Source organism: Macaca fascicularis, chromosome 1 (assembly GCF_037993035.2).
Source record: "Macaca fascicularis isolate 582-1 chromosome 1, T2T-MFA8v1.1".
NCBI lineage: Eukaryota > Metazoa > Chordata > Mammalia > Primates > Cercopithecidae > Macaca > Macaca fascicularis.
Window position 1 is genome coordinate 73,377,799 of NC_088375.1, and position 27,640 is coordinate 73,405,438.

The 27,640-nt window shown below is 37.4% G+C and overlaps 1 protein-coding gene across 7 annotated transcripts in view; it reads left to right on the forward strand.

Annotated features, from left to right (window-relative positions):
* Positions 1 to 306: 306 nt before the first annotated feature.
* Positions 307 to 27,640, forward strand: part of KCTD3 (potassium channel tetramerization domain containing 3) — a 56,579-nt gene continuing 29,245 nt past the window's right edge. For 2 of the 7 annotated variants that reach the window (XM_005540844.4, XM_045397173.2), the window contains exons 1-9: positions 307 to 700; positions 6,566 to 6,619; positions 6,876 to 6,921; positions 8,689 to 8,762; positions 10,473 to 10,531; positions 10,814 to 10,894; positions 11,811 to 11,948; positions 12,410 to 12,500; positions 19,375 to 19,565. In XM_005540844.4, coding sequence (XP_005540901.2) covers positions 618 to 700; positions 6,566 to 6,619; positions 6,876 to 6,921; positions 8,689 to 8,762; positions 10,473 to 10,531; positions 10,814 to 10,894; positions 11,811 to 11,948; positions 12,410 to 12,500; positions 19,375 to 19,565 — 817 coding nt within the window. In that variant the 5' untranslated portion in view covers positions 307 to 617. Of the gene's footprint in view, positions 701 to 1,064; positions 2,218 to 6,565; positions 6,620 to 6,875; positions 6,922 to 8,688; positions 8,763 to 10,472; positions 10,532 to 10,741; positions 10,895 to 11,810; positions 11,949 to 12,409; positions 12,501 to 19,374; positions 19,566 to 27,640 lie in introns of those variants that run through there. The other 5 variants (XM_065541740.1, XM_074026635.1, XM_005540845.4 and 2 more) reach the window with 4 other exon arrangements.

The window sequence follows — 27,640 nt, forward strand, 5'->3', positions numbered from 1 at the left end:
AAGATCCGTAGATAGTTTGCCCAGATCTTCCCTCAATCTGCGAATCAGCTTCCTCGTTTTAGAAAATCTGAAACGTAAAAGAGAGAGGGGCTGGGATCGGAGCCCCAGAGGGGGAGGGAAAAAATGGAATCCCGCGCGGGCAGGCGGCTGGCCAGGAGCACATTCCCCTAGCCTCCCTAAGTGCCGACCCCGCGGCCTTGGGAAGCTCCTCCCTGGCCTTTCCTTCCTCCTCCTCCTTCTAGGAGGCAGTGGCGGGCGAAGCGTGAGCGCTGCGGTATTTTGTCCCGAACGGTGACCCCTCCTCCCAGGCCGGCTGCGGCGGCGTCGGTGGCAGCCGAAAGCGGAGGAGAGGCCCGGGCGGCCCGGCGGCCTGGAGGCCGCGAAAGGTGGAGGCCGGGCCGCCCTTGTGCGCCGCAGGATTGACGGGGGAAGGGGCAGAAGCTAGCAAGCCCCGCCCGGCCGCCGGGAAGGTGGGGGAAGCCCCGTGCAACCCCCGCCCTCCGGCCGCCGCCGCCCTGCTGGCCCTGCAGCCGTCGCCGCTGCCTCGGGCTACAGCCCCGGGCTCGGCGGTCCAGGCTGGGGAAGGAGGGCGGCGAGCGCGCCCGGAGCCGCCGGAGATGGCAGGAGGGCACTGCGGCAGCTTCGCCGCGGCGGCGGCCGGCAGCGGCGAGATCGTCCAACTGAACGTGGGGGGGACCAGGTGAGCCGGCGGGTAGGGGGTTTTCACTGGGGATGCCGCGGCGGCCTCCTCCTCCTCCTGGTCTCGACGGGGACCGAGAGTCGCAGGAACGAGGGCGAGCGTGGGAGCCAAGCCTGGAACGTGGGGGCCTCCAGGCGGGAAGAACGTTGGGCGAATTTTGGAGCTGATGAAGGATCTGCTCTGGGAAGGGAAGGGCAGAAGGGCCGCTTGGAATCACCGAGGACCAGGCCCATGTGGCATAGTAGCTGCTGTCCTAGAATGCCAACCTTTGCCCCTCCCCCTTTCTAAGGTATCAGGCAAGGAGGACCATTACATAGTCCTCCTTACCTCATCTCAGATTAGAGTGTATTTGAGGAATTTATTTAGTAGAAGCCTGGCTTTGTGGTTTGGATGTCGGAGATGAACCTGCCTTCCTTTCTCTTTGGTCAACAAGGTGTCGGTTTTCTTAGGGATGAGTACGGTGTTCTTTTCCGCGCCTAATTAGGGGATTTGTAATTTGAAAGATTTCTGTGATGGGAGTGCTGTAGATTTGCAGTACCTAGTTATTTATTTTCAGAATTTCTTGGTGCATGGGCTTGAAGGATCTGTTCAACTTTTAGGACAGTGTGTCCAGAAACTGCAGTTTGAACATTTGCTTTTAGGAAGCTCTGGATATTGGCACGGTGTGGCGCCCTTGGAGTAAACAGACTGAAAGCACTTCTCTGTCTGTTCTCTTTCTGGCCTTCCGCCCCCCTTTCTGTGCCTGTTATTAAGTTTGTTGGGGGAAAAAAAACATAGTTTTGGTGGATTTCCTATAACTTATGAGTCACTCCTCTCAGAAAAGGGAGTTTGCCAGCTGTTTGAAAGAAGTGTTAGTTGAGTTTTAGGCTTGATAGGAGATAAACAAGGAAATGCTCTGGAATACAGTGTATTTTTCTGTGCTTAAGAATATGATTTTCAACTAGCATTTTAACAGTATTTTAATGTCTTAGAATCGTAGTGACAAAGTATCTACTGTAGTGCTTTAATCCTATACATTTGATAGCTTTCTAGAATTTAACACGGAAAACCATGGTACTTCGTTCGTTCTTAGGGTTTTTTCCTCTTCCCCCAAATCAAAACTTAGATAATTTACAACATTATTGCAGTTGTATAGAAACCAGTCTTATGGAGATTTATGTCTCCTAATGTAAGAAGTGGAGTTTTTCCTAAATTCACGTTAAAATACTGGAAGTTTGGTAACTGGTGGAATACCCCGAGAGAGGAGGCCTGCAATGTGTGTTGATTATACTGAAGAGTAACAGTATAATAATTTAAAATCCCTATACTGGTTTCTACTTGCTATTGATGTATTTCTTTTCTTTAATTTTCTTTTCTTTTTTTTTTTTTTTTTTTTGAGATGGAGTCTCGCTCTGTCGCCAGGCTGGAGTGCAGTGATACGCTCTCCGCTCACTGCAGCCTCCGCCTCCGGTTTCAAGTGATTCTCCTGCCTCAGCATCCCGAGTAGCTGGGTTACAGGCCCGCGCCACCACGCCCAGGTAATTTTTGCATTTTTAGTAGAGACGGGGTTTAACTGCGTTGGCCAGGATAGTCTCGATCTCCTGACCTCGTGATGCTCCCGCCTCGGCCTCCCAAAGTGCTGGAATTACACGCGTGAGCCACCTCGCCTGGCCGATAGTTAATATATTTCTATTCAGACATTCACAAGGACATACAGTATTATTATACAAATTAAGCAGTATTGTTATTTACTGTATGGATGGCTTAATACTGAGTGAACTCTTATTAAAGACTGCAGAATTCATTTAAAAATTTTAACTCATAAGGCGGTTATCTTGGCACTGTAACGTTTTATCTTGTGTTTACATTATTTATGGAACTTGAGCTTATCAGGTTCTAATTTTTTCTAAGTGATATTAGCAAAGATACAAAACAATACATATATTACTGGTTTGAACAGTTTAGAAGACATGAAATTGTTAGTGGGAATGGAAACATTAAAAAAAACTTCAGAAAATTGTTAAGGTAAAATAGCTTATAAAATAAATGGTAATGGTATGGCCTGTAGAAAACAACATCCGACTCCATATTCTAAGAATATTTTCTAGATTTGATTTTGAATCATACACTCGTGCAGAATTGTAGAGCTAGGTAAGTTCTAGAAGTCATCTGTGTCTTGTATAAAACACAGTGTAACACAGTCACTTAAGCCATTGTAAGAGAAAAATCCTGATATGATTGCCACTGAAGTTCAGGAACTGCTGTGACGGAGAATTGAAGTTCTGAAGTGATAGAGTCAAACTCAAAAGGAGTTTGTTGGGAGCAGAGAAGCATATGCTATTGGTAAGGTCTTTTTTTTATTTTTTCCTCAAGAGAATAGACATGAGAATGGATATACTGAAAGGAATTACAGAAATGACTAATTTTTATAGTATAATACTTTGTGGGTGATTCAGAATGTAGAGAAGATGAAGTTTCATTTAGAATTGTTAATATTCGTTATTTACAAAAAGTAATGAAGTGAATTCACTGTGACTGAATTTGTGATTAATTGTGTTATGGGTAAGTGTGATTTTAGGCCTCATGCAAGAGAGCTGGGACTAGCCGTTGAGGACTCCAGGACAAAGAGCTTTTGAGTCAGGTATATGTTTTCAGTTCCCAGGCTTTATCTCTAACTAGCCTAGCAACCTTGGACAAATATTTTGATGCTTAGTCTATGAAAATGTAAAGTGGCAGACAACAGTACCAACCTTGTCAGATTGTTATAGGAATTTGAAGTAATAAATGTGAAATGCAAGGGTTAGTGTCTTTATCACTACTTACAGTGCAGAATAGATAACTAATTAGATTGCTTCCAAGTTAGTTTAGTAGGAGGCAAGTTGCATGAAGTGTAACTGTGGATATGCAGATTTCTTTAGTAATTCTTTTGCTGAGACCAGACTGTACCTGACCCTATTCTTGAGACACTATGGGTATGGGATAAAAAACAAATCAAAACAGAAAAGGCTTTCATGTATCTTTCAAATGATTATACTCATCATGTGTAATTTTAAGTGTGCTAGTTTTCATGAAGTTATATTTGAGACTAGTTTTGAGGCCTGATGTTTTAAAAAAATTGGTGAGGATGAGGATCCAATCCCTTTGCCCAGAAATTCCAGGTTACTAACCTTTCCCCAAAATACTGATTAAAATTGAAACTGATAATGTGATTTTAAGCAGACCTTTGTGATTTTCTAAGTAGTACATAATTTTAATTATTTGGAATACAATTGCTGAATCAGTAGTAAATATGAAAGATTGCAAGTTATAAGCTGTCCTCATTTGGAATGAATTTGATGGCCTCCAGAACAGTGAATCTGCATTGTCGTGAATCCTTGGAGCCTTCAATTTACCACTGACTGGATTTACTTTGATTTTGGACCAAGTCAGTTTTCTGTGACTGGGGTAATCTGTATATTTTTTATTTTTTCTTAAGAGTCTACTAAGAAATGCATTTAGGAGTATTTGCAGTGTTTTCTTAAATAAAGTGGCTTATTTGTTAATCAGATAAATGGGCATAGGAACTACTTAAAACACCTAGACTGTCCATAACCTATGAAATTCGTTAGTAGTCAACTTCTATGTGTTCCCTAAAGTACCTCTTACTGTAGTTTACATTTAAATGTCTTTAATAAATGAATTGTTTTACTGTCTTTCCTTCAGTTAGCCAGTGAAAGAATACTTTTCCTTACAAATTGTAAAGTTGTAAGTGGGAAGAAGTGGAGATAAACTTTTTTTTTTTGAGACAGAGTCTCGCTCTGTCGCCCATGCTGGAGCTCAGTGGCGCGACCTCGGCTCACTGCCAGCTCCACCTCTCTGGTTCATGCCATTCTCCTGCCTCAGCTTCCTAAGTAGCTGGGACTACAGGCGCCCGACAACATGCTTGACTCATTTTTTGTATTTTTAGTAGAGACGGGGTTTCACCGTGTTAACCAGGATGGTCTCGATCTCCTGACCTTGTGATCCGCCCGCCTCGGCCTCCCAAAGTGCTGGGATTACAGGCATGAGCCACGGCGCCTGGCTGAGATAAACTTTTAATTGTGATTGGAAAGCATGTTTTGATAATAAAAGAAAATTTCTTTTAGAGACTAAGGCATTTTTTTATGGAACAGTGCATACACTGCTTCTGCTGTTACTGACACTGAGACTGATACTGCTAAGTGGTTTAAGTGGGCAGTTTAGTGACATCTGTTTGTCAACACTAGTGTACTCTGAAAATGCTCTGTTGTAACCATAAAATGCTGATCGTACAGAATAATCAAGTCTCCGTTTTGTACAGAACATTTAACTGAGTTTGTAGAGTGTGGTTCTGTTTATCACACCTAAGTTTCAGTAAACATTTACTGAGCATGTGCTAGATGCCAAGAACAAATGCTTTTAGGTCATCCTCTCTGGCTTTAAGAAAAAGCAACATATACTTTTTAAATACAAAATCCATTTCTGAAACTGAGTTTGAAAGGTGAATGTACAGATAATCCATTTATCAAGATATGTAGCCTCAGGTGCCTGGATGGACTTGCAAAGTTGAGAGATCCATGAGACTTCTGACACTGCTCTGTGTAAGCCTTGGTAGTCAAAGTTTTCACCCTGGCCTGCAATCCAGTGCTGTTTAATATCCCACTTAGAAGATGGGAATGGGAAGTAGGATGCATTTTGAGGTTATGCTGCAGTGAGCAAAAAGTAAGCACCTTCCACGTTTTTGATAATTCTAGGCTGCTAATTTAGGTAATGGCAGACAATAGAGGGGTGATACAGTATATACCTGCACAGTCTGGGAAACATCTCTTAGCCATTTTGACTGGGGCTTGGCCTTTGTTTCCTGGTGATAGTGCATGGTAACTAGTGCCACTATTCAGTCACCTTGTTTAGTTTAAGTATGAAAGATAAAAATAAATTTGGGGATTTCATATAATGCCAGAAAATAAATGTGGAGTGAAGGTAGAGGTTTGCTAGGCTGGGTGAGGTAACATTGTAGTTCAAGGTGATATCTTAAAATGAAAATACTCAGAGAAGGGCTGGACTGAGCAAGTACTATATTGCTTTGTTTGCCCTATCAGTTTACATAAATTGTTGGTTTGTTGTCCCAGTCTATTATACTGTACTTCGGTAAAGATCCTCTCAGAATTGGTGGTAATATACAAGCTTGATCAAATGACAACCTCAGAGCAGTTGTATTGGCTGAATGATTTTCAAGAATGAAGTCAGCAGTTGCAAATAGCCCAAGACTGCATATAAACAAGGTGTTAAAAGAGTAATTTACAGTGAAATTACTATGAGCTTAAAAAGAGATAATACAGAATAGGATATTTAGAAAAACTATTACCTGGAAGGTAAGGCCTGAGTGGTATCAAGAAAGATGGATGGATCTTGAATTATTGGACATGAGGAGGGTGACCTAGCTGAATAAAGATACCAAAATGGTAGTAAGCATGAATTTTTGGGGGATATGAAGAAGCTTTGTCATATGAAAGGGGAAAACCAGCGTTTGTATTGGAGAGATGAGATGGAACCTGAAGGTAATTTTGAATGTTGTACTGAGAAGTTGAGACTTGGTGTGATGGGCTAATTGTTGATTCTTCAGCAGAGATTAGCTTATTGGAAAGTAGTGTTTTAAAATGCATTATATGGCAGATAACTAGTTGTTTATTGTTATTGAGAGCTGTTTATATAATCTTAACTCTGAATTGAAAGCAACATTTAAAAATACTAACTCTAATAAATATATTGTTACAGCTATAACTATAAAACATCTTGTAAATCATTAGCCAGCACATGAAAACAAGTTAACTAATACTGAAATTTCAAATCATATTCTTATTTATAATACCGGATGATTTTTAATTGCAGATTTAGTACCTCAAGACAAACTCTTATGTGGATTCCAGATTCGTTTTTTTCCAGGTATGTCTTATAATTCTTTAGTGTATATTTTAATACGTTTATTTACCAAAATATAATTTTTGTCAGTTAAATTGTTTTTTTTAATAGAAAAGGTTAACTCTTAAAATATATATATATATATGTGTATATATATATATATATAAACTTGGAAGATAGATAACGTACTTTTAGTGGTCTTTAACATTTGATAAAGAATTATCACATTTGTTTATACTCAGATTTTAAAAACTAACTTTAGATTATTAATGACTTCCAGTTTGCTGAGTGGGAGAATTTCAACACTTCGAGATGAAACTGGTGCTGTGAGTATAACAATAATTGATACATATTTCTAAATTAATGCTTATAGTACTTGGTCCTAATGTATACTCTAAGAATATAGGAAAACTAATATTTTAATAATCACTGAATGAAAGTGGCATAATTTTATTTCTTGTCCTACATAGTTTTTTATAATCAGAGAAGATCCCTAAATAGGGAATACTATATATGGCAATTTAAGTATTCATGATTAGAGCAATTGTAGAATGTGAGCTTACATTGGCATTAGAAGAAATATTTTTTAGATCAATAATTGAAACTTTAACAGTAAGTGGATAAATGTAAATATTATAATGTTTTTCTATTAGAATATAAGAGGTTAAATTAGTAAAGTCCTACAGTTTTTTATTTTATTTTGGATAATAATCTTGTGAATTTGTTTGTACACCATTGGTACAGTGAGGGAAGGAAAGAATTGTAAAGTTTCAGTGCAAAAAATTGGTTCATCCATTTGGAGGCAACAGAGTGACCAATGGTATTTATTTGCTGTGGTAAGATTTGCAGATGAAATAAGGCAACAAAGGCAGATATGTCCATGTGAAATTATAAAAAGTTATCAGTGATAAGATCTCCACAAATCTGTGATGTTTCTTCAATTTTTGATCTACTCTAATGAAAACAAAAGAAAGAATTTATAAAGCTTAGAATCTCATTCATTGTATATATATAGTTGATCATAGTAGGCAAAGTTTTATTACTGGCTGCCATTTCCCTTTCTAGTTGATTTACATAAGTTTTAAAAGATGTTAAGTTTTTATGGCCAGCTCTTTTATAAACGATTCAAAATAGGTGTTGGTATACATTTCCATAAAAGTTATCATTTATGGACTGGGTGAGGTGGCTCATGCCTGTAATCCCAGCACTTCAGGAGGCTGAGGCAAGTGGATTACCTGAGGTCGTCAGGAGTTCAAGACCAGCATGGCCAATATGGTGAAACCCCCTCGCTACTAAAAATAGAAAAATTAGCTGGCGTAGTGGCAGGTGCCTCAAATCCCAGCTACTCAGGGGGCTGAGGCGGGAGAATTGCTTGAACTTGGGAGGTGGAGGTTGCAGTGAGCCCAGATCGTGCCACTCCACTCCAGCCTAGATGACAGAGCAGGACGCTGTCTCAAAACAAACAAACAAAAGTTACCAATTATGTGTTTTAGATTTTTAAGCAATTTGTTTTCCTCTTATGTATTTTGTGGTGCTTTATTTAAAAAAAAAAAATTCATTACCTCTCCCTAGCTCTGAAGGAAATTGAGATTAGCAAAAGTGTTACGAGAATAGTATTCTTTTCCACTTTCGACAGCAGTGTGCAGTACTTTTCTCAGTAACCCCTGTGTGCATTATTAAAGTACACTGTAGTTTTAACGATTGAACAATATGAGAAAGTATTATGTATTCGTATTTTCAAAGTATTAATTGAATTCTAGACTGTTTCAGATAAAAATGTTTCCTCAGGTGTCACTTTTACCAAAGGTGTCAATACAAGTGATTTTTAAGTAAGATTTTTTCTACGTATTAAAATATCAGTTTAATGGTAACTATTCAGGGGAAGAAAAATACACCATCTCAAGAAAAAGACACCATCTCATGAAATGGCACACAGAACTACATTCCAATTTTAGAAACATTAAAATTTAAGAGTGGAAACAAGGAAATGTAGTATTTAAATAATTCAGACTTTGTTACCTATTAGTGCTACAGATATTAAAGTTAAAAGATTAATTTGCAATTTGAAAATAAAACAGTTCTCTTTTTTACAGATATTTATTGATAGAGATCCAGCAGCATTTGCACCCATTTTAAATTTTCTTCGAACAAAAGAACTAGACTTAAGGTAAGAAATGCACTCTTTTTAAAGTAAATTCTTACAGAGAAATATGTCTTTTTAGTATATTTTATGAACGAAAAGTTTTTTTTGGTTTGTTTTGTTTTTTGTTTTTTTTTTCCCTTGAGTTAGGGTCTTGCTCTGTCGCCCAGGCTGGAGTGCAGTGGCATGATCTCTGCTCACCGCAACCTCCGCCTCTCAGGTTCAAACAGTTCTCCTGTCTCAGCCTCCCGAGTACCTGGGACTATAGGCACCTGCCGCCATGCCCGGCTAATTTTTTTTATTTTAGTAGAGAAGGGGTTTCACTGTGTTGCCCAGGCTGGCTGTGAACTCCTGAGCTCAGGCAATCTGCCCGCCTTAGCCTCCCAAAGTGCAGGGATTGCAGGAATGAGCCACTACGCCCAGCCGGAAAAGGTTTTATTTATTTATTTTTTTACTAAGACTTTGATTAAAAGTTTCCTCACACTGAAACTGGATGTGGTGGTACATGCCTATAATCCCAGCTACTCTGGAGAAGAGACTAAGGCAGGAGGATCCCTTGAGGCCAGGAGTTTGAGGCTGCAGTGAGTTTTGATCATGCCTCTGGCCAGTACTGCTGTACTGTTAGCACAAATAGTTTTGAAATAGAATAAGAAAGTTTCAAGCATTTTTTTTTTTTTTTTTTTTTGAGACTGAGTCTCACTCTGTTGCCCAGGTTCACTGCAAGCTCCACCTCCTGGGTTCATGCCATTCTCCTGCCTCAGCCTCCCAACTAGCTGGAACTGCAGGCACCCACCACCATGCCCGGCTAATTTTTTTTGTATTTTTAGCAGAGACGGGGCTTCACCGTTTTAGCCAGGATGGTCTCGATCTCCTCACCTCGTAATCCACCTGCTTTGGCCTCCCAAAGTGCTGGGATTACAGGCGTGAGCCACCAACCCCAGACACAAAGTTTTAAGCACTTTTAATGTTAAACTAGTTATAACCAGTTTTACAAATAAAAACAAATTAACATAGTAATTGTATATGTTTATTAAGGCTGGGGAATATTTTTAAAATAAGGACAAATTCCAACTGAAACCTAAAATGAATCATTAGTATTATAAATTCTGAATCTTCCATTTCTTTAAAATTTTATTTTCATGTTACTTTACTTTACTACTATGAAGTAGCATCATTTCATCTGGATAACATAGCCCTTCCCAAGGCTAGTCTTTTTATTTTTCTATTTTATTTGTTCAAAAAATATTTATTACATAACTATTTTATATAAGCACTATGCTAGGCACTGTGAGGTATACATCAGAAATAGATCATGCTTGTAGGGAATTTTCAGTGTAATTGGGGAGATTAAGATAAATATGTATAGAAATGATTATGATAAAAAGTTAAAAGCAGCTAATGCCATAAAAGAATGATTTCCATTCTATCCTTTGCCTTCTAGACAATTTATTTGTACTAGCCTGATAGATCCCTAATCTCTCCTTTAGTGACCCAATTCATATATATGTATATATATGAATGGTTTTTAAGTAGATAACAGAATATTTTTGTTCACATGCAGTTTTTATTTAGACTTCTTAATGATTAAGGGTAATAGAAATAAAGAATATTAGGAGAAAAATAATTTTTCAAGCCTTATGACTGTATACATGAAGAACCTAGAATTTTTTACTTTCACCTCAGATAATAATACAGGTTTCCAGTGTTAGAGAATTTACATCATTTGTTTCTTTGTAGGGGAGTAAGTATTAATGTTCTCAGGCATGAAGCAGAATTTTACGGGATCACCCCATTAGGTATGTGTTCTTTTAACATTTGGTGTTTATGTGCTCTGTTAATATTTGATTTGACTCATGTATGAAACTTGCCCTAAATGAATTGTGTTTATATCAGGTCCTAATTTTTGATGGACTTGTTCAGTGCTTAGTTTTTGTGGATTTTCATAGTAAAAAGATATTGTGACTTAATTAAAATTTTCCTTTTCTTTCCTTATCCTCTTGAACTAGAGAAAATAAAAATGGAGTACTGTTTTTCTGTTTGCATGTACTCTTGACAAGTTTGCTTTGAAATGTTTTTAGTAAGAAGGCTTCTCTTATGTGAAGAATTGGAGCGTTCCTCTTGTGGCAGTGTCCTTTTTCATGGTTACTTGCCTCCACCAGGTATTTTCACTTTATTTAATCTTTTTAAAACTTCCTTCTATCATTAAGCAAGTATAAACATATGAATAGGAAAAACTATTCCTTGATTATTGAGTTTTTTGTCTGTAAGTCTGCTAGAAATGGTAAGAACTTTTGATTTTTACAGAAATTAAGTCACATTATATATTGGAGCAGGGATTTGGCAAACTTTTTCTGTAAAGAGCCAGATAGATTTTATGAGCCAGAGGATCTCTGTGACAGCTACTTAACTCTGTCGTGTATACTACATGAAGAATAAGTGTAGCTGTAACCACTACAACTTTATTTACATAAATAGCATTGGGCTGGATTTTCCATGGCCCATAGTTTGCTGACCCCTATGTTAGAGCACTGGTTGTCAAACTGCTTTTTGGCAAAATTAAGGAATTCTGCAGGATAAGTCAGTGTCACCTCAGCCCCACTTTAGCTAGAAGAGCCTGCTTTTACCTGTGTTATAATGTACTTCTGAGCAAGATTTCCTTTTAAAAAATGCTCCCCGTCAAATAAAAGAATGTTTGAAAGTATGGGGAAATTCAGTCCTAAATCAGATAAATTAGTATGTAGTACCTAACACATAATACCTGTACCATAATTGTAAAGAGTGGCTGACAGACTGGATTAATTACCCATTAATTCGGTAACCTCAAGCTTATTTATTGTAAGCAGTATGGCAGTAGCAGAAATCTGTTGACAGAATTTTGTCTTTCTCTTTGTTTTTTTTCATTTTCATTTTATTTTTTAATTGTAATTAAATTATTTGCAATAATTTGCTATATTGGAAGATGTTATTTTGGCTTTAATGAAATTCACATTTTTATGTTTCTTTGTTACTATGTGATATTTTTAATTTTTGAAAGGTGAACTCAGGAATGTATTTGTTTTCTTCTTCTTTTTGTAGGGATTCCCAGTCGTAAAATAAACAACACAGTCAGATCTGCTGATTCTAGGAATGGACTTAATTCTACAGAAGGTGAAGCCCGGGGAAATGGTACACAGCCTGTTCTCTCTGGAACGGGAGAAGAAACTGTTAGGCTAGGTAAACAAAGATTACTGAAATTGAAAAAGAAAAATATGTACGTTTTTGGTTCTAGGTGATATTGAGTAATTACTTTTAAAGATTTTTGCCTCATCTCCTTTTTTATCCAGATTTATCATTTATATCTTGGAAAGGTCTCATTTAACACTTAATTTTTATTTAAAATACTATGTAATCTTTTGTCTTTTCTGAATCTTTAGAACAGCATTGACAAAATTTATCTGGTAAGAGCCAGAAATTAAATATTTTAGGCTTTGTGGGCCACACGTTCTCTGTCAGATCTACTCAACTTTGCCATTATAGCGTGAGCACATAATGGACAATATGTAAACAAGTAAGCATGGCTGAGTTCTAACAAAACTATTAACCAAAACAGGCAGAAAGCTGAAATTGGCCTGGGGGCTGTAATTTTCCAACCCCCAGTTTAGAATGTAAAATATTTCTTTTTCCAAAATCAACAGGATTTCCTGTGGATCCACGAAAGGTGCTAATAGTAGCTGGCCATCACAACTGGATTGTAGCTGCATATGCCCATTTTGCTGTGTGTTACAGGTAATGTATAATTAACAATGCTTTGCTTTTAGAGGTGGTAGTTTTAAAATTAATTGTGGTTTTATATTTTTAGATTGAAAAGCTATCTTTTTTTAGTCATCAGGTTTTTTCCCTGCATATTTTACTCGTGTCTTTGTCATCTGATTAAGATTTAGTTTACTTTTATTTTTGCAGCTAATTTGGTAAATATTTCTGGTAGCCTTTTTGTGTTGTAAACATTTCGCAGACAAGTGTGGACTGTCATGAAACTGAGATATCTTGATGTATTATTTGTTGCTTATACCTAGCTTCTGAGACTGTAGTATATAATGACGTTAGACAGGATTATTCATGTGAGCTCCCTGATGGTCTATCTCTAATGATTCAGTGTTTTGTATTCTGTAGCAAGGGAGAGTACATTGGTCATAATTACCACATTTTGGGAAGTGAGGTAGTAAAGCAGGGCAGTTGTTGCACAAGTGGTATAGTTTAATATCTAATATGTGAAACTTACAAAGAAGTAGTTTGGTTTTACTAATGCTTACATTCTCAGAGCCTGAGAAGCAATGAAGAATAGTGTAGACCGGTTAATTTTTTTTTTTTTGGTTGGGACTCTTAGTTCAAAATCACTGTATTCATTGAGAAATGTTGATGACGGAGAATGGTGTAGAAGCACAAAAGTGGTTGGAATATACTAGCTTAGATTATAATTTCATTTAACTGCAGAAAAATCAAAGATATATAAACTATTTGTTTATCCCTGTTGAGTTCAGTTAAGAAAAAATAGTCACGATAAGTTGAAAAATATCTAAAATGTCTTCTAAACTTTACAGATATAGTTTAAAGAATCCCAGATGTATTTTTTTTTAATCTGAATTTATGAAAGGTTTGGCATGTCTGGTAGTGCTGTTTACATCAGTAATCTCAGGTTTATATTTTCCTTGTAGTAATGATTAAGTGCAGACTTTATGTTTTAAGAGTGTTTTGGCGGGGCGCGGTGGGTCACGCCTGTAATCCCAGCACTTTGGGAGGCCGAGGTGGGTGGAGTTAAAGATCAGCCTGACCAACATGGTGAAACCCCATCTCTACTGAAAATACAAAAATTAGCCAGGTGTGGTGATACATGCCTGTAATCCCATCTACTCGGGAGGCTGAGGCAGGAGAATCACTTGAACCCAGGAGGTGGGGGTTGCAGTGAGCTGAGATCTCACCGTTGTACTACAACCTGGGCAACAGATCAAGACTCCATCTCAATAAATAAGTAAATAAACTTTTTTAAAGAAAGAGTGTTTTGTGGATTTGTAATTTTAATTATGAAATAGCATGGAAATTTTTTTGCATAATTTTTTTGGGGATGGTTTTGTATGAGGCAAAGCTAATTTGGTAAAGGTATTTTTTTTAGGAAGCATTGTTTTGAATTTATCATCTTATGTATTTGAATTGGGATGACTTGTAGACTCTTGTTTACATATTATGTACGTATTTTTGTCAATAACGAATTCCAGAAGGATTGTGAAATGATAAGTGATCGAAGTGTAACAGCATAACTTTCTTTTTGTCATTGTACACAATACTGAAGATTGCTCTTTTCCAGAAACACCACATTATGACGCACAATTTAACTCACTGGGTAATAATTGTAAGCAGGATGATGCTATTACATTTTCCAGTCTTTGTGTTTGCATTGATCACGATCTTTCTTTGCTTTCACCAAGTGTCTGACATTTCAAAGCAGTATACTCATGCAAAGTGATGAAGGAAGAAAATTGAGGACATATTTGGATTTCCTCACATATAGTTAAATCTTTCAGCACAATGGCAAAAAAAGATTTCAAAAGAAAGAAAAATATTTAAACTGTTTAAAAGTGTAATCTTTTCTACAAGTTGTTTTTCCTCAAGTTTTTATATCAATAAGTTACAAAATCTTTAAAAACAGAGTAGTACGTGAAGACCTGTATGATGTTCTCCTAGCTTCACTAATTTTCTACATGGTTAGGCTTTATGTTTATGTCTCTTTTTCTTGCTGAGTTTATGACAGTGTTACTTCTATTAACAAAGAGTAGTTGTGTGAATTGCTGCCCCCTTGGGGCGTATATTCCATTTTAGATCTTTAATCCTTGTGGAGTTTACTTTTTTGTATGTGGTGTGAGATTTAAGGATTTATTTTATTTTCTTCTCAGTGGGTAGGTAATTATGTTCTGACAATTTATTACGTAAATCATTCTTTGTCCATGAATCTGATAGCCCATTTTATCTTGCTTTATGTGTGTGAATATACTTGGATCTGTTTTTCAGTTCTCTCATGTCCTTATGAAATATGTCTATTCTCATACAATTTGAGGTGATGTATGTTCATAGTAAGTTTCAAAATTTCACAGGGCATGTCCTCTTTATTGTATTTTATTGAGGTCTTCACGTAAGAAATAACTAGACATAACCACATTCTTCGCATAGCTGCCTTAACTTCAGAGGGTTGGTTCACTAGGCAGTGGTAAGATGATGGAGAGGTGAAATAGCAGAGCATATTCTTTCTTTCTTTTTTTTTTTTTTTTTTTTTTTTGAGACGGAGTCTCGCTCTGCTGCCCAGGCTGGAGTGCAGTGGCCAGATCTCAGCTCACTGCAAGCTCCGCCTCCCGGGCTCACACCATTCTCCTGCCTCAGCCTCCCGAGTAGCTGGGACCACAGGCGCCCGCCACCTTGCCCGGCTAGTTTTTTGTATTTTTCAGTAGAGACGGGGTTTCACCGTGTCAGCCAGGATGGTCTCGATCTCCTGACCTCGTGATCCGCCCGCCTCGGCCTCCCAAAGTGCTGGGATTACAGGCTTGAGCCACCGTGCCCAGCCGAGCATATTCTTATATATTTTGTTTTATTTATTTTATTTATTATTATTACTTGTTTTGTTTTGTTTTTGAGATTTTGAGACAGAGTCTCGCCCTGTCATCCAGGCTGGAGTGCAGTGGCATGATCTCAGGTCACTGCAACGTCTGCCTCCTGGGTTCAAGCAGTTCTCCCACTTTAGCCTCCTGAGTAGCTAGGACTACAGGTGTGTACCACCACACCTGGCCAACTTTTGTATTTTTAGTAGAGATGGGGTTTCACTCTCTACTATGTTGAGTGAATATACCATGTTGGCCAGACTATTCTCAAACTCCTGATCTCAGGTAATCCGCCCGCCTCAGCCTTCCAAAGTGCTGGGATTCCAGGCGTGAGCCACTGTGCCTGGTCTTGTTCTACATATTTTAAATGGATTACTTGCATGGAAAATTATAGAGCAAATATGTACCTTCTTTGTAATTTTTTAAAAAACAAGTAAATTCACATATCTTATTAAGAGTTAAATTCTATAGTTGTTATAGTCATTTTTAAATATGCTGTCCTGATTCTTTTACCCTTTTTTGACATGTCTTTATTGTGTAATACCCTAATTACTATAGAGAAAAACAACTTAGAAGAAGTAATATCTCTGTAAAAGATGAGATTATATAGTTTTTTTTTTTCTTTTTTTTAAGTGAATCCAAGTTTATTAAAGTAAAGGAATGAAAGAATGGCTACTCCAGAGCCAGAGCGGCCCTGAGGGCTGCTTGACTGAGTATACTTACAGTTATTTCTTGATTATATACTAAATAAGGGGTGGATTATTCATGAGTGTTTCTGAAAGGAGCAGGCAATTCCCAGAACTGAATGTTCCTCCCCTTTTTAGACCATATAGGATAACTTCCAGACACTAGATGTCATTTGTAAACTATCATGGGACTGGTGGGAGTGTCTTTTAGCATTATAATGCATTATAATTAGCGTATAATGAGTAGTGAGGACGACCAGAGGTCACTTTTGTTGCCATCTTGGTTTCAGTTTTGGCTGGCTTCTTTAGTCCATCCTGTTTTGTCAGCAGGATCTTTGTGACCTGTACCTTGTGCTAACCTCCTTTGTTACTCTGTGACTAAGAATGCTAACCTCCTGGCAATGCAGCCCAGCAGGGCTCAGCCTTATTTTACCCAGTCTCTATTCAACTCTGGTTTGAACGCCTCTGACATATTTTCCCCTTCCCTTTTACAAGGGTACTGTTAATCCTAAGGGTTGCAGAGGGAAAAGATTCATCTTCTGTAACTTCTGCAGTCTGAATAGGGATGATGATATTTCTGCCTATTAGGGTCTTCTGCATTCACAGTAGAGGAATGCTCAGTCAGAAACGGTCAGTATAGTGAGAACTCTGATTTCTGACAAAAAGTGATGACTGGAAAATTAATAAGTGTTCAAGTTAAGAAAGCACTGAGTAAGCTTATCTTTCATTCCTACACAAAGAGAACAACAGCAATATATTCTACAGTAACAAGGCAAAATAAGTAAAATTATCCCAAGTAAACTAAATAAAAGAAGGCTTTTCATGAACTGGGAAATTGTTGCAACCAAGCTGATACGGACTTGGAACCAAGCTGATATGCTAGCCAATTCCAATACATGCCCACAATTAGAATACTGATCCAGATTTTTGTGTTACGCGTGCCTCTTGTTTCTTCTGAACAGCAGCCACAGATCACTGCTTGGTCCACAAGAATAAGCAGGGTGAGTCCAAATTGCAGAAAAAACTCAAAAACTACTGATGAGACAAATCTAATAAAAGGTATACCATAATTTTTGAAACAATTTTCCTCTCTTCAGTCTTTCATTTTTACTAAAGACAAATCATGGTAGGACTGATTTGTTTGCAAGATAAGCTTTAGTCTTATTATACTTGGCCTGATTATTTGTATAAAGTGCAGCAAGAATGATTAGTTCCTATATAGGCTCTTTTTAAATTGACTTTGATGAAACTTTGATCCATAAAGAATCTCAAATTAGACTTCTTAAAGCCTTGAGCCTTGCCATGGATTTATCATTGCCCGCAAACACCTGTATGAGTCGGATAAGTTTCTTTCCTCTTGAGGTTTCATGATAACTTGGGGCTTCTGGGCCTGTCAGAAAGTGACTTTCTTTACTTATCCCAGACAGGTCAGGAACCTTGTACAAGGACCATGTAGACAAGATATGTGGCCAGTTTTCCCAAGGGGCTTTTATCAGCTCTCTAAGTCAAATTTGGTTCCTTAAAAAAGTCCATATCTGAAAGCATGGTATTCCAGTCAAAGCCTTGGTAAAATAACCAGTTTCTCCAATTGTCTCCTGTTACAAAAGAAAACAGACTCTTATTGCAGTTATATATTGCCATAAGTTAAGAATACTCACAAATAGTTTCCAAATTCTGGAGAAATCAGGTAGAGAGAAAGAAATATGCTCCAAATTTTGTTTATAAAAGTATACTTTACTCAATTGTTAAAAGCTGCAAAATCTCAAAAGAAAAGTGTTCTTGACTCCAAAGTTTCAGCTAATTGGTGCTGCAGTCTATTTCCTTTGGGTCAGGGGTCTCTCCACTCTCATTTCATAGTTTCCCAGGAAGATGTTACTGGAAAGGGTTCTCATCCAGACCCCAAAAAAGGGTTCTTGGATCTCTCACAAGAAAGAATTTGGGGTGATTCCTTAGAGTAAAGTGAAACCAAGTTCATTAAGAAAGTAAAGGGATAAGAGAATGTCAGCAAATTTTAGTGTTTATTAGGTTATTTAAGTATTTTCATTTGTTTATCTTAACAAATGAATCCCATCTGGTGGCTGAAGAGGGTGGTTACAAATTATACAATGCTTAGGAAAAATTGATACATTTTTCTCTGTTGCTTTGAAGTTTAAGGAAATCATTAATTCTTCAAATTAATAGACTCAATTGTATATTCTTATGAATTATAGTTGTATTACTTGGCATACATATTTAAGGGAAAATGAAGTTGATGTGTTTTCATTTAGGCCCTTAGGTGACTATCATTTATGAATACCTAAGTTTGCTTTTTGCAGTGAATGTCAGGTAGTTTGCAAAAGAACACTTCTTTTCTTTCATCTTCTATTTATTCTCTTTGGTAAGACAAAAAGGAAACTTTATAGTTATATTTGCATCATTTGTTTAGTTTAAAAATAGATACTTCATAGTTCAACTCATTCATTATTATGATTACGTAACTGCTAAAGCACTAAATGTATGAAGGCTGCTATACATATAATCACATAGAAAACATGCCTTTAAAACCTAAATTCATATAGGGCAGAAAAAATTATTAAAAACTGACAGGAATATTTATTAGAGAAATTAGGTATTAAAGAATACACTAACTTTGACATTTGGGTAATCAATAGTTCATACAGTTTTGCATTTAGACCTTTAAAAACTAGTCTTCAGAAGATATTCTGCACCCTCTCGTTTTTTATATAATAGTGCTAAGGTATTGGAATGCATGTGATACACTCACTTATCTTAGTGTTTCTGGATAGACTGTCCATCTGAAGTACAAAAAGCAAGAGATTCAGTGTGTGTTGTTTCAGTTAATAAACACTGAGAAGCTGATTAATAACTGAAAGGTATAATAATTCTGAAATTCAGATTTTTGCTGATTGTTCGTACTCACAGAAGATGACAGTATCATTTGTGTGTGTGTGCATTTGTGTGTGTATGTATGTGTATGTGTAGAGAAACATGAAAGATAAAACCATCTTTTTTTAAAGTTTTTGAAATTTTTTAAAATTTGGAAGACTTACTAAATTATTCTTTGGAGAAATATAGAACTGTAGTCTCTTTCAAGTCATTATATGTCCTATGTATGCAGGTATAAAATACCCCAAGGATAATATTGTGGCTTCATAGGCGATATATATCAACAAAATTTTATTTGTTATAGGAAGGTGGGTGGGTAACTAGTTAGTGTTTTTTTGTTTTTTGTTTTGTTTTTTGTCATTGTTTTTTGTTTTTGGTGCATTGATGTGTATTCTGTTTGCTTAATTGCTGCCGAGTCTACCTTATGTGCCTGTTCTTCCTTAACAGAATCAAAGAATCTTCAGGATGGCAGCAAGTGTTTACGAGCCCATATTTGGATTGGACTATCGAACGAGTAGCTTTAAATGCAAAGGTGGTTGGAGGGCCACATGGAGACAAAGACAAAATGGTTGCTGTTGCCTCAGAGAGTAGCATCATCTTGTGGAGTGTTCAAGATGGGGGAAGTGGAAGTGAAATTGGTAGGAAGAATCTTGTTTATGTTGTAATTTGATGATATTAATATTTTGAAGTTTATAAAAGAGATTGGCACTGAATATGGAAATTAACCTGGACTATCACTTAGCTAGAGCTGCCACAGTATTTACTGTGGGAGGAAAGATCTGATAATGAAGGAAAAATGATGTTTTAGAAAAGACACGGGGAGCATCTTTTCACCACTTTAAGTGAAACCTGGCTGCTCTATGAGAATATTGCTTTTCCTGAATCCCACTTAGTGGTGGCTGTTTTCGCTGTTTTCTCTCCACCCCTCTCAAACCACTGAACCTGAATGTGGGGTAAGTTACTTTCTTGCTCCTCATTGTTGTTGCTTCTAGACCAGACATTCCCAGACTTTGGTTTCAGAACCCCTTAATCTTAAAAAGTTACTCAGTACCAGGTCTTTGTTTGTATGGGTTATTTTCTTTTTTTTTTTACTTTTTTTTTTTTCTTTTGAGACTGAGTCTCGCTCTGCTGCCCAGGCTGTAGTGCAATGGCATGATCTCACCTCACTGCAACCTCTGCCTCCTGGGTTCAGGCAATTCTCGTGTCTCAGCCTCCTGAGTAGCTGGGACTACAGACACGCACCACCACGCCCAGCGAATTTTTTTGTGTTTTTAGTAGAGACAGGGTTTCACCGTGTTAGCCAGGATGGTCTTGATCTCCTGACCTTGTGATCCACCCACCTCGGCCTCCCAAAGTGCTGGAATTACAGGCGTGAGCCACTGTGCCCGGCCTTTGTGTAGGTTATTTTCTGTCAGTATTTACTATATTAGAAATTAAAATGGAAATTTTTACAAATGTTAGTATAGCTATAATAATCCATTGCATAACTTAAGTAACTTTTTTAATGAGAAATAACCACATTTTCCAAAAATGTGTAAGAAGAATGGCATGGGTTTACAGTTTTGTAAATCTCTTTTTTAATTGTGATATCTATTTCTGCCTTCAATCTGCTGTGATACATTGTTTTGATTGAAGTATATGAAGAAAACTTGAGCTTACACAGATATGTAGTTGGAAAAAACTTTTTTTTAGTCTTTTCAGAAAATTGTGCATAGTCTTCTTTGATTATTAAAACTCTGAAATCATATCAGTGAACTTTTCATATTTTGTTAAATTAAAATCCATCAGACTATTTTGTACTTTGAGTGAATCTTTTACCATACATGATTTTATAATGTGTTGGGCATTTGGAAATTGTTGGTTTGCTGAGTTATGTAGATCTTCCAAATGTTGATACCTTTCATTGTATAATATGAAAAAAATTGTATTCATTAGTGTCCCTGCTGACTACGTGTTAGGGAGTTGTCACACTCACTGTGGCAGATAAAAGTTTTCCAAACTGCAGATTTTCACTTGAAACGTTGAATTTTTATCATTGGCAACAAATAACATCAGTTGTTTTCCTTTAAATAACAGGCTTACTTTGTTTATCTTTTGAAGATAATTCTGCCAACCACCCAACTCTGAATAACCATAGTCATCTCAAATTAAAATGGTACTTAATGAACAGAGCAGCATGTGTAGCTCTTTGCTCCAGCAATTGTGAAGGTGCTTTTTCCTTGACATAGCCATAGCACTTAGTCATACAGAATATTAAGATATATAGTTGAAATTAAGTTTTAGTCAATACACATTTTTACTGCTTCATCAAGGACATTCTTTAGTTACTAGTGACCATTACATTCTCTGCCACAGACTTTCAAGAACGTAAAAGGCCAAATCTTTAATCTTTAATCTTTAAATCTTTGATTTGGCCTTTTGTATTCTTGAAAGCCAATGGCAGAGAAGAATGCAGTGGTCACTAGTAAAGTTTAGTGCCACTGTCCTGGTTTGTGCTAAGTAAGGTACCTGCTGTTTTTACCAAACATTGCTTTGCATCATCGGTGTAAATATCAACAAAGATGTTCTCGAATAAGCCATGAAATACCCACTTTGACTATTTCAGCACTTCCTGTGTTTGTAGCTGTGCATTCACATAAAGGATTTTTAATGATCAGTTGAAGCTAATACCAGATGGATTGGATACAAGTAAAACACCTGGTGCAGCTAATACCAGCTGGATACGAGTAGAATCTCAGGTCTAGCCACATCTATATGTTCATCTGTTTGCAAGACAAAAATACAATTCTACAGACAAGAGATTGACTCTCTGCCAGATTTTTAGATTGAAGAGTTACTGTATTATTGAAAAGTTAACATGTTATTTCTTCATGGACTTTTCATCTAGCAGGCATTCAGCGTTGTCATCTGTGCAAGGTTTTATTAGTCTCTTAGCAATTGAGTATATTTCTCTAGCCACTGTGATGTCTTAACTTACCTTTGAGATCCTTCATTAGCTTTTTCATTTCTAGTTTGAAGGTCTATACCAAACAATTTCTGGATTAAATGAGTTTTTTACATCTTTATTTAAAATACTTAATTTCCTTTTCTTCTTTTCTTTCCTTTTTTTTTCTGAGATAGGGTCTTGTTCTGTTACACAGGCTGGAGTGCAGTGAAGTGATCCTAGCTCACTGCAGCCTCAACCTCCTGGACTCAAGCACTGAAGCAGTCTTCACACCTTAGTCTCCTTAGTAGCTAGAACTATAGGCAGACACCACCACGCCTGGCTATTATTTTTTAATCATTGTGTAAATGGGGTCTCATTATGTTGCCCAGGTCTCGAATTCTTAAGCTTTAGTGATCCTCCTACCTTGGCTTTCCAAAGTGCTGGGATTACAGGCGTGAGTCACTGTGCCTGGCCAATTTGTTTTTCTTTAAACTCTTGAGTATTCAGTCTCAGTGAATCTACAACTGACATGATACTATTCAAAAGTGTTTTGCTACGTAAAGCACAATAACGTTAAATTGCTAATATCTGTAAAGTTTGAGGGAAAAATAGTTTTTGTTATTTTAAAATTTTTATTGGCTGGGCATGGCTGCTGATGCCTGTAATCCCAGCACTTTGGGAGGCTGAGGGGGGTGGATCACGAGGTCAGGAGTTCGAGACCAGCCTGACCAACATGGTGAAACCCCATCTTTACTAAAAATACAAAAATTAGCCGGGCGTGGTGCCATGCACCTGTAATCCCAGCTACTCAGGAGGCTGAGGCAGGAGAATCGCTGGAATCCAGGAGGCGGAGTTTGCAGTGAGCCAAGATCACACCATTGCACTCCAGCCTGGGTGACAGAATGGCACTCGGTCTCAAAAAAAAAAAAGAAAAATTATAGTTTTGCTCAATTGTTTGAGTCTTTCCTTTTATGAGTCAAAGAATTCTGATTTTTCTTTGTCAGCATCTTTAGACTTAGGTGGTGCACCTATGGATTGAGCAGGCAAGTGTTCTAATTTTCCTTTTTAAAGCCAGTGATCCATCACTACATGTAAGAATATATTTTTAAAAATTGTGGAACAAAAAATTTTTAATAGTTTTTGGTAAAATATAAAAATTTAGAAAACTTTCAAAACATCTTTAATACTAATATTGCAGAACAACATAGCGGTATTTACTTATTTCTTGTACTACTTTGTAGGTGCACGAAAACTTGGATTTCAAAATAATTTATTGGACAATAATGAGGTTGCAGAGATCATAGCAGATATAAACTGAAGATAGCTGATAAGAGCACACCAGAAGTATTTAGAACAAACTATGTTAATCTTGGGAAGTTTAGTTATACTGTAAGCCCACCACTAGAGATAATTATAGAAAAAATAAAAATATATATGCAGATTCTATTAGCTGTCTTAATCGTGACCTCATCACGTGTCATGTAGCCTCTGGAAAACTCCTCTGTATACTCTTAGAGAATAAAAATTTTTTAAAGGCAAATTTTTTTTCATGTTACATGAAAATAGTCTTTTCCTCTCAGACTTCTGGTAAGGGTCTTAGGTAACCATGTTTCCCAGACCACACTTTGAAAACCGCTGTTCTAGACCATTGTCCTTTCCTTCTTTCCCAACCTTCCTTCTCTCCCATCTGGTTTTGGATTCATGCCTTCTAGACTTAAACTTAACATAGCCTTCAGCTGCCCTCTGGGTTACTATCCTTCATTCCTTTGAAGTTATTAGCTCCAGTTCCCTGATTGAATTTTTCAACCCCACTGGATTCTCTTCATTGGTCACTTCCCCTTTTTGTCAGATGTGGAGTCTGTCCTTATAATCACTCTTTAGCATAGAGCCTTGAGTTTCTTGGGTCTCTCCATCTATGGCTGATTATGGCTGGGAAAAAGAAATGCGCGTGCACATGTCCACACATGCACACACACACCAATGCTGTCTCAATTCCTGACCTCTATCTCAAGTGGGCCTTTAAAGCTACCCAGCAATCCTACTGTATAATCCTTTTTGGTTCTCTCTGTTACTCTCCTGGGTGATACTTCATACTTTTTTCTTTCTCCATGAACTTACAACACCTCTGTCATTCTCATTGAGAGGATAGAGAAAGCCAGGAGAAATTTTCCCTAAGTTGTTATCGTCACATGTGCCCATCTCTGTGTATCAGTTCTGATATTCTCCATTGTTTCTGTTGTTACTGTGATTAAATTTTCTCTGCTCTTACGTAGGGCCAGTTTCTCCAGTTATCTACTAGATGCTATTTTCCCTCACTCCTCGAGTACATTGCAATTCCCCCTCTCTCCTAAATCAATAAAAATTTCCCACTCTGTGGCATCATTTTCATCAGCATACATTCGTGCAGTAATTCAGCCTTAAAAGCAATAACAAAGACTACCCTACATTCTCTTCTAATTTCCTCCTTTTTTTTTTTTTTTTTTTTGCTTCTCTTAAAGCTAGTGGGCCTTAATCCATTTGGGCTGCTGTAACAAAAACATATTCTTGGTGGCTTATAGATCTATTCTATAAATCTATTTGTCACAGTTCTAAAGGCTGTGAGTAGGCCAGTATCAAGGCACCAGTAGAGAGAGAGTAGTTATCTCATCTTACTGTTTCCATGTCATCTTCTCTCTCAGACTTGCTCTGATTGTGCTTTTCCCCTCAACCAATCTATAAAACTATTGATAGTGTCACCCATGATCTCTGTTCTGCTAAATCCCATGATCAAATTCTAGTCTTTCTCTTACTAGAACTGTCATCTGGTGTGTTTTATATTGCTTAATTACGCCTTTGCCTTTGAAGACTTTCTTCTTTTGCCTTCCAGGACACCTTGTTGTACTGATTTTCATCCTAGTTCTGTGTTTCTTCTTAGTTCCTTTTGATAGTTCTTCCTTATTTGCCTGACCACACAATATTGGCATACCTCAGGGCCCAGTCCTTGTACTCCATCTTTTGTATTTATTCTGTTCGTGATCTTAAAGCCTTTGTGAATGCTTTCTATATGCTGATGGCTTGCAGGTTTATATATCTAATCTGGACCCCTTAACTGAACTGCAGAATTTTATATCTGTGTTAAGAGTCGTAAGACCACTCCTGGATTCAGTGATTTGCTAGGAGGACTCACAGGACTCAGCGTATAGAGGTTCTTAGAGCTATGATTTATTACAATGAAAGCATACAAAGCAGAATCAACAACAACAAAAGACACATGGGTCAAAGTCTGAAGGAAACCAGGAGCAAGCTTCTAAGAGTTCTCTTCTAGTGGAGTCTCTCAGGATGTGCTTAATTCCTACAACAACAAATTGTGACAATACTTGTGAAATATCTGTCAGGGAAACTTACTAGAAACTTAGTTTTCCAGATCATTACTGGAGGCCAGTTATGTCAGCATCCTTTGCCTAGTATGTACCGAGATTCCAGATTCCCAGAAGGAAAGAAAGTGTTCAACATAAGCTGCATTGTTTATGCAGTTTAGGCTTTTTGTCACCATAGATTAGATTTCCTTTACCTAGAATTTCAGGAGTAGAATTATATAGTATGTATTCTTTTGTGCCTGGCTTTTTATTAAACTTAATGCTTTTGAAATTCATCCATGTTGTTGCATGTATCAATTGTCTGTTCCTTTTTATTGCTGAGTAGTATTCCATTGAAATAATATGGCAGATTTGTTTATCCATTCACCTGTTGATAGACACTTGGCTTATTTCCAATTTGGAGATATTACGAATAAAGCTGCAGTTAACATTCAAGTAGAAGTCTTTCTGTGGAAATATCCTTTCTTAAGGCAAATATATAGGAGTGGAATTTCTTAGTCATGTGGAAAGTCAATGTTTAAGGTTACAAAAAACTGCCAAACTGTTTTCCAAAAGTACCTTTTTACATTTTTACTTGCAGTGTGTGAGAGTTGCAGCTGCTCCACATGCTAATCAACACTTAGTATTGTCTGTCTTTTTAATTTGAGCCATTACTGTGGATTTTAATGGTTCAGTGCTTTTAATTGTGGCTTTAACTGCATTTTTCTGATAATTAATAATACTGAGCATCTTTTCCTGTACTTAATGACCATTTGTATATTTTGAGAAGTGTCTCTAAATCATTTGCCACCTTTTTGATGAGGTTGTCATCCTGTTACTTATTTGTAAATTTTTTTTACATATTCTAGATTTATGTTTCACAACAAAGGAAATCTTATCCACCAAGGGACATTTGGAAATGTCTAGAGACATTTTTGGTTGACACAGTTGAGGGAGGCCTGTACCTGTCCTCCTTCCCCTTTTCTCCATCTCTCCCTTGCTCCCTCCCTCTTCCTCCTTTTGAGCTTTCTAGATCACTTTATTAACCTGAGGTTGTGGGAGCCCTGATTTTTTATTTCATTTTTTTCTTCTCCGTTCTTCAGTTTAGGTATCTTTTATTGATCTACCTTTAATGTCTTTTATATTTCTGCAGTATTCAATCTGCAGTTAAGTTCATCTAGTGAATTTTCATTTGAAATGTTGGACTTTTTCACTCTAGCATTATTTTTTGATTCCATTTTCTAGTTTGTTTCTTCTGCTAAGATTTCTTTTTGTTCATTATGTTCACTTTTTAGTATTTATAATAGATGTTTAATTCATTAAAGTTTTTGTCTGCTAATATCAATATCTGGTTATCATGTTTTTATTTTGGGTCACATTTTCCTGTTTCACATGTCTAGAGAGTTTTGATTATGTGCTGTACACGTGTGTGTGATACATTTTGTAGGGTTATGAATCATGTTGCCTTCCTTTAAAAGTTGTGAGCTTTGTTCTGGCAGGCAATTAAATTACTGAAGGATCTTGAACCTGTTAGGCTTGTTTCAGTACTTTGTTAGGGGTAGGTAGCCTCTTCTAGCTTTATTTTTAATTTTAGGGCAGGGCTCCTTTTCAAGGGTGTAGTCCTTATTTTTAAGATGTTGCTTTTCTGGAATCTTATTTAACTGAATACCTGAGGGGCTCAGCAAGAACTCTCTACTTGTATTGATTTGGAACTACTCGATCTACCCACATATATGATCTCTGGTATCTGATATCTCCAGTTACCTCTTAGTCCTAAAGCTGCCTGCCTGCCTTCTTTTCTTTTTTCTTTTCTTTTCTTTTTTGTTTTCTTTTCTTTTCTTTCTTCCTTCTTTTTTTTTTTTTTCTCAGAGTCTTGCTCTGTTGCCAGGCTGGAGTGCAGTGGCGCGATCTTGGCTTACTGCAACCTCCGCCTCCCAGGTTGAAGGGATTCTCCTGTCTCAGCCTCCCTCCCAAGTAGCTGAGACTACAGGCGTGTGCCACCACACCCAGCTAATTTCTGTATTTTTAGTAGAGGCAGGTTTCACCATGTTGACTGGATGGTCTCGATCTCTTGACCTCGTAATCCGCCTGCCTCGGCCTCCCAAAGTGCTGAGATTACAGGTGTGAGCCACTGCGCCTGGCCAGCAGCCTTTCTTTCCTTGGAGATTCTTGCCCTGCCCAGGTGCAGTTTGGCCTTAGCCAGGGTCTTAGGAAAACACTTATGCAACTTTTATGCCACCCCTTCCCCACTGTGGCACGGTTCCCTTCCTTCTTGTGCTGTACCTACAAATTCTAGCCTCAAGTTCTTCGCCTCCTCAGTTCAGGGAAATCATCTCTCTTTATTTGGTGTATTAGTCCATTTTCACACTGCTGATAAAGACACCCAAGACTGGGAAATTCACAAAAGAAAGAGGTTTAATTGGACTTACAGTTCCACAGGCTGGGGAGGCCT